The 11,298-nt window shown below is 33.1% G+C and overlaps 2 protein-coding genes across 2 annotated transcripts; one reads left to right on the forward strand and one right to left on the reverse strand.

The window, feature by feature from the left end:
- Positions 1-331: 331 nt before the first annotated feature.
- Positions 332-1,319, forward strand: LOC121791430. The gene is made up of 3 exons (XM_042189387.1): positions 332-472; positions 567-759; positions 857-1,319. The coding sequence occupies exons 1-3, from the start codon at positions 399-401 to the stop codon at positions 1,211-1,213; spliced, it is 624 nt and encodes a 207-aa protein (XP_042045321.1). The 5' UTR covers positions 332-398; the 3' UTR covers positions 1,214-1,319.
- Positions 1,320-2,044: 725 nt separating this feature from the next.
- LOC121791431 (acyl-CoA-binding protein-like) lies at positions 2,045-3,472 on the reverse strand. Its single transcript, XM_042189388.1, has 4 exons — positions 3,385-3,472; positions 2,624-2,741; positions 2,405-2,467; positions 2,045-2,319 (listed from the first exon to the last, which is right to left on the reverse strand). The coding sequence occupies exons 1-4, from the start codon at positions 3,394-3,396 to the stop codon at positions 2,243-2,245; spliced, it is 270 nt and encodes an 89-aa protein (XP_042045322.1). The 5' UTR covers positions 3,397-3,472; the 3' UTR covers positions 2,045-2,242.
- Between the last annotated feature and the right edge of the window lie 7,826 nt (positions 3,473-11,298).

Here is an 11,298-nt window from a genome sequence, read left to right on the forward strand (position 1 = left end):
AAGTTTGATGTTTGCTTGACTTCACGTTCACTTCAATGCTCGCAGCTTTGTTTCTTTAACCTGTTTGTTTATCGATGTTTCTTCACTTCACGTCTTCACGTTCATGCTCGCAGCTTTGTTTGCTCGTTTTATGATGCAATGTGGAGTTTTTAGTCTAAATTTTGTTTGTGATATTTGTCAGTTAACTCATTAGGTGGCAAAGAGTGGTTTCTAAACCGTGTATAATTTAGCCTCTTTACTAGAACAGTTTAGCATGTAATATCATGCTGAATTCTTCATGGATGAACAATTTCATTCTTCGTCTGTTATTTCATAGATGCACTCCAATGTTTGCTGATGAAATGGGATATGAAAACCTGCGTTTGTATTTCTTGGTTCTTACGGGATGCTGATTCTTGATGGCGTCTGTGCAGGATATGCCGCAGTACGAATCAGCCGAGTCAGTTTACCACGTGAAGCACTTCGTTTCTAGGTAAATATCGACACCATCTTTCTGATACTTCTCAAAGAGCCCAAAACCAAAATATGTGCATCTAATGCCACAGCCACAACTATCTCTTGTGCAGAAGGGAGTCCCCTTGGAAGGTAGACGGTGATTCTAGCGGAGTCTCGTCTAAATTAAAGCTGCTTGAGCAAGAACTACTGAATTTAGAGCGAGTTTGTAGGGCAGATTTTTCGAAGGCACCATCACCTATGCGAAAGCAGGCCAAGAGGTACCAAGCATTAGCAGGAAAAATCGATGATCTTTGCAGGAGAATGGTAATCATTCCGACTTCTCTACAAACTTTTTTGAAAATTTGAGTGAGTTTTAGGAATAAAACTTGGTTCTGAAATGATATCCCTTTTAATCCAAAAGCAAGCTAGTGATCCATGTGAAGCCACTCTGAGCTCAGAGTTTCGCATCCAAAGGCAAACCGAGTTCTTGCTAGAGGCGTTTCGTCTGCAGCAACGAGCCTCTGAAGCCAGCCAGAAACTCACAGCACTACAAACTGAGAGAGGAAAGAGCTACCACGGAGGGGAGGTCGAAGGGGCAGCTAACGTAGCCACTAGGCGAGCCCTGGACTCCATCAGAAACAATTTCAAAGAGATCCAAAGGAATCTTGAGATATGGCTAGCAAGAATCATAGGAGATCTCGAAGGACTGATGTCTAGAGATGGCGCCTCTCGTGCACAAGAGTACTACGCCTCTAGGTACCCTTTTGTTCATCAGTAAGTAAATAAACAATGGCACTAATCTAGTTTGATTTGAGTTTGTAGCAGCACTAGTGATCAAGAAAATGTGCAGTTTCCCTTGTGTTAGTCTTTAACTTTTCTTGCTTTACGACGTCGTTTTAGATTAGCGAGCCACCCGACCGCAGACGGGTATGGATTTTTTTGTAGTTTTGAACTATAAATTGATTAATATCACCAGTTCAGATGGGGTTCAAGATTCAAACTTCACAAACAGATTTACGAATATATCCTACTATAACAGGCTGCCAGTTTTTTTATAACATTACATTTTTTCTTACAAAAATGGGAAATTTTTCCTTTTTTAAAAGAAAACAGAATCCTGTCATCAATCTGGCATCTGATCTGAAGAGGATATATGACAAAATTTAGACATCATGGTCTGAAGTTAATTCTTCATTTTAAGATAAATGAATATATAATAAAAGTCGCAAAGAAATCGATTAATTATTTTTTCCATCGGTTTGAAGTTAAAAGGACAAAAAGGAATAAACCAAGCTCTGATTTAAGTACTTTTTAACTATGATGAATTAATACAATAGGAACGTTACATGTCTACGACTCTACATAATAAAGAATAAGCAATGAGTATGGAAAGTGAAAACCAATATGGACTTCAATCATGAATTTCACTTAATTAAAATTTCAGTCAGTATGAATTTATTACCATTATCAATTAAATGATTTTCAAACCTTTTCAATTGAGAAGCAGAGCATTCTCATTCATTCCTTTCCCAATTGCAGTAGTTTTTACGATTGGTAAACAAAGATAGAACAGTGCTATGTTACAAGCTAATATCAAGAATAATGACCATATCTCAATCACAACACTGTCTGAATAAATATGATAATAGAATTTTCAGAGTAACAATGATACAGCTCTGTCTGAATAACTGAACTCCATTTAATTCAAGCATAATAACCCCAGTATAGCAAGGCAGTTGATAACTTACTTCAAAAACTTATTTTAGACATACATCACGAGTAATTCGTAGACGACAACACCTTGCAATCAGCTCGATCCAGCTTCTTCCAGCAACTGCTTCACCTTGGTGATGTAGTCATTCATGGCTTGCTCTGCAGATTTGCCTGCCGACACGATTATCTCATCAGTTAAGCTATTGTTTAATCAATCAAAACAGATTTCTAAGCTGCGAGTGAGAATCAAATGTACCTTCAACAGCCTTCCATGCATCCCACTTCGCCCTGTCCCTCATGTTAAACATACCAGGACGACCTGCGTTATACAACAAAGTTAGTCTAATCTATAACGACGCAATATGCACTGACTGCATGATTCCAACTCTGCAGCCATCTCGATTCATGTAGAATCATACAAGGGAAAACCAACATGATAAATAAAAATAAATGAAATGTTAAAAATGAAACTAACTCGTGTTGACATTTCCAACTGTGGCTTGCTTGTAGAGTCCATACAGAATGAGTTTATTTTCGTTCGAAGTTCTCTCGGGCAAGGTCTTAGCTTTCTCAGCATGCTCTTCAAATTCTTCCTACAACAAATTTTCACCTCAACTGTAAGCAAGTTGAAATTAACACTAACTGAAGCAACAAATTTAAATCTTAAGCAAGTTGAACTCTGCGCAGATAAACTCAGCATTACCGCAGCAATGAATTGAAAACCTAAGAAAATTGAACTCTGCGCTAATGAACTCAGAACTAAACGAACCAATGAATTGAAATACTACTAAGCAAACAGAGCTCTGCACCAATAAATTCAGCAGTAATCGAACCGAAGCAATCAATTGAGATGCTAATTCAACTTTTAGTCTATAACAATGTTCATTAAAGCATAATCTGCATTCTTCTCCGATTAAACTCAACTACACGTTTGTGATGAACAAATCAAGCAAGGTTGAATTTGAAACCGAAACCCCAAATAAACGATTCAAGTGATCAAATAAATCTAATTTCAGTTGCGCAAGCAGCAATTCATCCAGATCTTAGCCAAATCCAAAAATGTTTCAAAACAATTCACAGATACATATATAGCACTCTAGATCACAACTTCAATAAAAAGGGGGAAAGGAAGCAAATCAATTGGAAAACCAGTGAACACGAACGCGCGCGAGATGATAAACAACAAATTGCAGAAACAAGGAAATGGAGTGGTTTTTTGAATGAAGCGTAGCGTACCTTCAAACCCATGTTTCGTTACAGAGAATCGAGCTGAGTTACGGATCTGAAATTTTAATGCGGAAAGACGTAGAGAAATGAGAGTTTATATAGGAGTAAGAGACGGAGAATCCGATACCAACAGTTTGTGGGACCAGTAGATAGATGCCACGTGGTGAGAGCATATTCGTTGATGATTATGTAGGGATGGGGTAGTTGCACCGCTATCATTTTTTACCCATTAATTATTAAAGTATAATTCCTCGAATAAATCAAGTTATTCGATGTGTTTAGACGCAGATTACTCACTGATTTATTTATAATCCCTTTGTCAACATATCTTTCAAGGTTTCACAAACCTTGAGGATCGTAAGAGGGGGATGCCATAATTATAGAATTATCATCCTAATAAGGGAAGGAGACATATACCAAAGGAATTTTACTGATTTCTTATTGATTAAGTATGGCAGACATCCTAATGTCAATGGAGGCAAGCCCAAGAAAACGCCTAATCATTGGCAACACAGGGCGAATCCAGACCCAAGGAAATAGCCATAACAATCAATAATTAATCAAACCTGGGTATATTTTCCTTTCGATATTAAAATTATATTTCCATAATTAATTCCTTAGTATCTTATCTCCTAGTTTATCCAATACTTACAAACTAGCCAATCATAAATAAATACTTATAAAACAGAGTAGTAAAGGAAACTTACAAATATATATTGAAAAACCTTTCCCGAGGGATAATTTACAATAGGAGTAGGATGGAGGGTTACAAGAGAGAGAGAGAGAGAGGGGTTTCTTATCTCAACACATGAGATTCTGATCTTTTCCTATCACAAGACCTTATTAAAGACAACAAAGTCGGATTTCAAATCCGGATTTGAAATTTATAATTTTCAGCTGACGTAAGGGCTGACGAAGGTGAATGCTGGCGAAAGCGAATGCACCCTTTATTCTTTCATCTTTCCACTTTGTTGGCTCTCATTTGCCTTATCTGGCGTCTTTTCTATCATTTTGATGAAGTTCGCAAAATTATCTTCTGTTGAGAAGCCTTCTTCTTCCTCGAATGGATCCTGAGCATCCCTAAAGTTTTTGTGCTCATTATTATTCGGAGAGAATTCTGGAGAATTAATATCTGTGTCTCCTTCTTCGTTTTCTTCTTCGTTTTCATCTTCATCCATATGATCAATGTCTTTTCCAATACTAGCCATATAATTTGCTAGTAAGTTCCTTCTCATTCATTTTTGAAATATTCTTTCTCAAGAATTCTTCAAAAGAGAAATGTCTTTTTTCAGAGGATTTATTAACTCTCTTTTGTTCTTTATAAAAGAAACTTTCTCTTTATTAATTGAAGAGTCTGGAGACCTTGAATATCCTCCTGACTTGTCCTTCTCCATCATGTAGGCCAAACCTAGTGAAGAACTTCCTTTTAAGGCACGGAACATTATTATGATCAAAACCAATTCTGGTTCCCATTTCCAGATCCATGGGATACCAATTCTGCATAGAAAATGAAGAGTCTCCATATTATGAAAAAATCTATTTTGATTCTCTGCTTCTATAATGCAGGAGAAACTTGTTTCCATTTAAAAAATAAGGACTTAAACTCTTCTGGAAGTATTTTCTCAGAAGTTCCAAAGGTTTGCCACCAGTCATATACCCATGTTGGCAGTCCTTGTTCATAAACTTTTGGGCAGATTTTAATCCACCACGAATGTTTATGATAAGGATTTTGATAAAAGAAGGTTTTATAATAAGCTTCCTTAATATCCCACTAATTGAAGTTTATAACTCTCTGCCACCATTATTATTCTTAACTTGAATTCTCTTTCTCTTAGGGTTCCAAAACCCCAATCTTCAGCTGTTATTATTTGCTTAATAATAATTCTGCTAAAATTATAAAACTTTAGCTTCCCTAAAAGTTTTGAAATGCCTGATCTCACAGGCTCCCATGCTTGTCAGGAATTCTTCATAAAAGATTCTTCTTTTATAAGAAGGAGCAGCATATGATGCTGTATCCATATAACGCTGCATAAGCTTCCAAGGCTCCTTTTCCCATCTAAGGTCATGAGTCTCAAGGAAGACAATGATATCTTTGAAGGGAGAAGGAATATACTTTTCCCTGTCTTCTGATGAAGCTAATTGCCTCAGCATAAGATGTTGAACCTTGAACTTTATTAGCCCAAGATGATGAGGTCCCTCATTATTCCTTTTCGAGCTCAGATATTCCTGAACTTTCTGAAATAATTCTGGATTATCTTCCAGTTGGTCGATACCTGTGATATTCTCTTTGAAGAGGTTCTTATTACCATGCTGAATGATGGGGATTCTTCCTCCTCTTCCTTATAAGAGGAAGGGAATTGGCTCCTTATGGCCTCTTCCTCTGGGGAGCATAACTACAAAATGAAACGTTTTTTAGGTTAAACCAATGAGAATAATCATATTAATTTTATCTTCACAATTTCTTATCAGTCTTTTAAGATTAAGGGCTTCTTCCAAGATAGGTCTAAGGGAATCCCAAGGTCTCCATCTTCTAATATAATACCTTTCTCTGTCAAGCTCTTCCATTCTAATCTTATAATTAAAAATCATATTTGGAGATTCCTAATCTCCTGTTTATAGTGATTCCTGTAAGGATTAACCATTAGTAATAAATTCTCTGGTTAGGAAATCGGGTAAATTATTGTCCGATCCTTTTTTATAAATAATTTCAAAATCAAAAGGAGCAAGTTGAGCTTGCCACCTAGCAAACATCTGCTTAGAAACATCATGCTTAAAATCTTTATCAAACAAAAATTTTGCTGCCTGGCAATCTGTTTTTATTACAAAGCTCTTATTAAATAAATCGTCTTGAAACTTTAAAACGCATTTAAGGATAGCCAGGATTTCTTTAACAACCGTAGCATAGTTCTTTTGACTACTATTCCATTTTCCTGAGTAAAATCTAACAAGATATTCTTGTTTATTTTTTGGATCAATTTGTTTAAGGATACCTCCATATCCTATATTTGAGGCATCAGTTTCTATAATTTTTTCCCAATCAGGATTAGCAATTAAGAGGCAAGGGATATTTTTAACCTTTTCTTTTATCTTTTTAATAGCTTCTGTATGACTATTATTCCAGGGCTTAGGATCCTTCTTGAGTCTTTCATAAAGAATAGCTGTATCTTGAGCAAGATTTTTATAATAGGGAGAAATATAATTAATACTCCCTAGGAATCTTTGTAATTGAGTCTTATCCCTTATTTCATCAGGAAATTTAGACGCAAACTCGATGCTTCTATTAATAGGAATTATCTTTCCTTTCTCAATATTATGACCTAAAAATCTGACACAAATCTGAAACAATTTCATCTTAGATTTGGATATAACCAGGCCATTATTTGAGATAAGATTTTTAAAATTCTGAGATGCTCAAAATGAGTTTGGATGTCTTTTGAAAAGACTAAGATATCATCGATATAAACAATGATAAAATCACTGTAAGGATTGAATATATCATTCATGATTTTTTGGAATTCTGAAGGTGCGTTTTTTAAACCAAAAGGCATCACCTTCCACTCGAATTGTCCAAAAGGAACATTAAAAGCAGTTTTATAAACATCCCTTTTATTAATCTGAATCTGCCAATATCCAGATTTTAGATCAAATTTTGAAAATATAATAGCGTTTAAAAGCCTATCTAATAAATCTTTTTTATTGGGCATCGGATATCTAAACCATTTCAAGGCCTTATTAAGCGGTTTATAGTTAATAACTAACCTTGGAACTCCTCTTTCTTGCTCAGCTTGCTTATTAACATAGAAAGCCGTGCAGGACCAAGGGGATTTAGAGGGTTGTATGAGACCCTTTTCTTCAAGACTTTTGACTTCTTTTTTACAAAGATCCAGATACTCTTTATTCATTTGACCTGGTCTAGCTTTAGTAGGGATTCTAGAATCATCAAAATCATCTTCATAATCAAGGTTAACAATATGTTTTTTCCTATCCCAAAAAGCATTAGGATGTTCATTACAAATTTGTTCAGTAAAATTATTTTCTATTAATTTAATTTTCTCTTTAAGCTTCGGATTTTCCAATTGGGCTTCAATATTAATAGAATTAATTTCTTGTTTTATAAAATTAATTTGGTTTTGTTTATTAATAATATTTCTCTCTAATATTATTCAGGACTCTGGTAATAGGTTCTGTGACGAAAGGAAACTCTAAAGATATATCACCGAAATTTCCTATTATGCCTTTGTTATCAACTCTGATAGGTAAGATTCTCCTAAGGAAAGGAGTTCCTAATATAATTTGGTTTGAGATATTCTTAACTAAAAGAAAGCTATTAGGAATACAAGCTTTATTTTTACATATAAAAGCTTTAGGAAGTTTATAACTAATTTCCATTTTTTGATTATTAGCAGAGAATAAATTATGCGAGGTTTTTTCAAAGTACCTAGTAGGTATTAAACCTTCCTGAATACAATTAAGATCCGCACCACTATCAACAAGAGCAATTAATTCTTTCTTATAATTATTATCAATAAGAAGAATGATTTTTATAAACCATTTCTGAGAAGTAATAAATTCAAGTTTTGAAAGAAATAACCCTTTGTCGTTGCTATTTGAAGTAGAAACTTCTTTTCCTTTTTCAATTGTTGAGATACGTAAATCTTGGATCCTTAAGTTATCTCTTAATTCTTTAATTTCTTTTTTAAGGTTATCTATTTCTGAATTTAAATCTTTTACCACATGGTTTATTAGAGTATTTTTGATTCATTAACCTTTTAACTTCGGCCATAGTATATGGCTCTGAATTATTATAGGTCATAGTATAAGGTTCATAATCATCGTTATCTTTCTCAATTAAACCTTTATTTTTTAATTGATCAAAGATCTCAAGTCTTAATTTCTCATCTTTTATTGTTTTTAAAAGTTCTGTTATATCATTATTAGTTATAACATTTATACTACTACTTTCTGCTTCATCCTGAAACTGGGCTATGATTTCGTAAAGATTATCACATTTACAAGAATCATTACAGGAATCATTACTGGAATCTGAAACAGAACTATTTTCTGTTTCTTCACAAGCCATATCCTCATCGGAATTATGATCACTAAATTCTTCTTTTTGTTCTAAAATTTCTATAATAGAATCTTTGAGATCTTTATCTATCTCAAGATTGTTAATTTTTCTTCTTATATTTTTCTTATTTTTTACCCAACAATTACTAGCATAGTGACCTGGTTTTTTACAAAAATCACATATAACAGGGATATTTTTCTTCCTTCTATAAGTTTCCCTTTTTTCTCTTTTTTTCCCTTCTTTTATGAGTTTTTCTAGTGGGGACATTATAATCTTTTCTTTTATCATATTTTTTAGTTTTTTTCTTTTGTAACAGGGATATTTTCCAACACCAAATTGGTTACAAAATTGCCCTAATTGTTTTTTTCTCATTAAGATTATTTTTCTTAATTTGTCTATCAAGTTTTATCTCATTGCAAAGAGATAATCCTTCTTGGATACAGAATCCTATTAATTTCCATAAGTAAAATTATCATAATTGATATTAATATTTCCTTGTCTTAATTGGGTTCTTACTCTTTCAGCAAAGAGATAAGGTAACCCATCTATGAATTTAGACTTCCAATGAGCACTATTACTCTCTGGGAGTTCCATAACCCTACTTAAAAAAGTATCTTTGTACCATCTAAATTAGTAAGAGTTTTGCATCTTAAATTTTGAAGTAGAGTTCTAATAGTCTCACTATTATCAGACCATCTTCCTGTAAAGTGTTCCATAATATTTATGACAAGAGTATAAACAGAATTTTCTATAACATTATTGTCTTCAGTTTTTATTGATGTAAGAATAACATTTCTATTTTCTGTGGTGAGGTAATTATCCCACCAACCTTTTAACTGACCTGTAAAGCCTGCTGTTATCATTTTTGCAATTTGGCTATCAGTATTACCAAGGTTTTTTGCTACAGTACTATACATGAGCATTCTATGGATAATATTTTGAATGTGTCTATCGTTATAACCATCAATATTCCATTCATAAATATTTTTCCCATTATAAGAATTATTTATAGTATACTCCTGTTCTTCAATAAGGACATCCTGGGGAGTTGGTCTATTATAATAATACATCCTTTGGGTTGGTCTATCAGCAAATTTAAATTTTTCCAGTTTATAAATTTCTTCTATATTTTGGCTATCACTATCAGTTTCCTCCTATTCCTTTATTGAGAGTATTGATCTTAAACTTATTGAATTGTTTAATTATAACTTCTTCAATGTTATCCTTAGCTTTCATTTTAAAATCTTTTATGATAGGAGGAGGTTGTATACTAGGAGTACAAACAACCTGTTTAACTTCTTTTTCAATATAAAAGTGTTCTTTAATACTCTTTAATTCAGAAGTTATTTTTTCAATCTTACCTGTTATACAATTAATATTTTCTCCCAATCTTATAAGATAAAGATTTGTAAAATTTCTTTGTTTAATAATCTCGTTAATATAACCCATGGTATTAATAAAGGATTCGTTATCAATCAATTTATGAAAAGCTTTAAAATATCTAATTTCATTGTCTTCTTCTATTTGAAAAGATTTATGAGGAGGAAAACTAGATTTAATAATTTCTCCTGTTTGGGAAAGAGTATAATTTCTTTCAATAGTAGAGATGTAATTTTTTACATAAGTATTATAAACCAAGGAACAAACGAAATTTCTAGATTAATTTCAGCCAGTTCCTTATAAAATTTTTTCAGCAAAATCTTTCTTTTCTTGAAAAGAGAAGCTGGTATCAAACCAATCTCTAAAATCTTTCCAAATGGGTTTTTTATAATCCTCCTGTATTTTAAGTCTAGCAGGGGATCCTTGACTAAAATCAATTTTCTTTTATCCATTTTAATCAGAGAAATTAAATTCTGATACTGTCGCGTTTGGATCAACAGTATATATTCCTCTAGCAATATTATCTTCTTTTATTTTAATTCCTTCAACTTTATCTTCCCTAACTCCTGTCTCTCTTATTCTGGAGGTGGAGGCTCTAGAGGACTCGGGATATTCAACCTTATAATTAGGGGCTATATAAAATAATTTTCTTTATCAGATCTAGAGCATAAGCTGTCACTAGATCTTCTGTGATTTTCAAATTCGATTTGAACTTGCCCATCAGGCGTTTGCGTAATACTTAAAGGCCTGTTTTGAGTCCGAGGAACTCGTGGGACAGCGTTCTCTATGATCCAGCTTTTAGGAAATTCAATTTCTTCCCATTTAATAGATCTTCTAGTAGTGATCTCAGATTTTTTTAAAATTAGTTTCTATTAAAACAGTTTCATTTATGGATTTATCCTTGATTCTACATCTTGGGTTTAAAGTATGTAGAGGTTTATAATATATCCTGCTACAGACACATATAACCTCAGATCCTGAAGTATAATTATAGCCATGAGTTTTAACATTTAATGTTAAAGCCTCATATATATTAATATCTGATAATGAAAGTTGTAGATTAGGATAAACATTAAAGTATACAGGACCATGAGCTAAACTTGACTGTATAATACCCATTAATGAAGAATTATAATCAAGATTTCTAGCATCTCTCAGGGCTGCTATAAAACTTTCTGGTAAACCTTCTAAAGTTAAAGGTTTAAAGGCAATTTGAACTAAACCTATATGTAAAAATTTATGAGTTTTCTTATAAATTTCAAGACTCTTACTATTTAAAAGTTTTATTTCCATATCCTCTTTATTTAGAGATATGGTTTCCTCTGTGGTTTGGACAACCTGGGTTAATTTGATATTATCAAAAAACCCGTATCTATAAACAGTTCTAGGATTAATCCTAGGAATAGTCCACTTATTTAATAATTCAATGTCTTGAGGAACCTCATATTCTTCCTCAATTCTGTTTCTTCATA

This window comes from Salvia splendens, unplaced genomic scaffold (assembly GCF_004379255.2).
Source record: "Salvia splendens isolate huo1 unplaced genomic scaffold, SspV2 ctg809, whole genome shotgun sequence".
Classification (NCBI taxonomy): domain Eukaryota; kingdom Viridiplantae; phylum Streptophyta; class Magnoliopsida; order Lamiales; family Lamiaceae; genus Salvia; species Salvia splendens.

What these genes read in the sequence shown, in the direction of transcription:
- LOC121791431 (XM_042189388.1), bottom strand. An exon ending in AGTTGGAAATGTCAACACGA is followed by an intron (nt 2,468 to 2,623) that starts GTTAGTTTCATT and finishes TGTATAACGCAG; the next exon opens with GTCGTCCTGGTATGTTTAAC. An exon ending in TGCATGGAAGGCTGTTGAAG is followed by an intron (nt 2,320 to 2,404) that starts GTACATTTGATT and finishes TCGTGTCGGCAG; the next exon opens with GCAAATCTGCAGAGCAAGCC.
- LOC121791430 (XM_042189387.1), top strand. Translation starts at nt 399, where the DNA reads ATGGCGTCTGTGCAGGATATGCCGCAGTACGAATCAGCCGAGTCAGTT. An exon ending in GTGAAGCACTTCGTTTCTAG is followed by an intron (nt 473 to 566) that starts GTAAATATCGAC and finishes TCTCTTGTGCAG; the next exon opens with AAGGGAGTCCCCTTGGAAGG. An exon ending in ATGATCTTTGCAGGAGAATG is followed by an intron (nt 760 to 856) that starts GTAATCATTCCG and finishes TTAATCCAAAAG; the next exon opens with CAAGCTAGTGATCCATGTGA.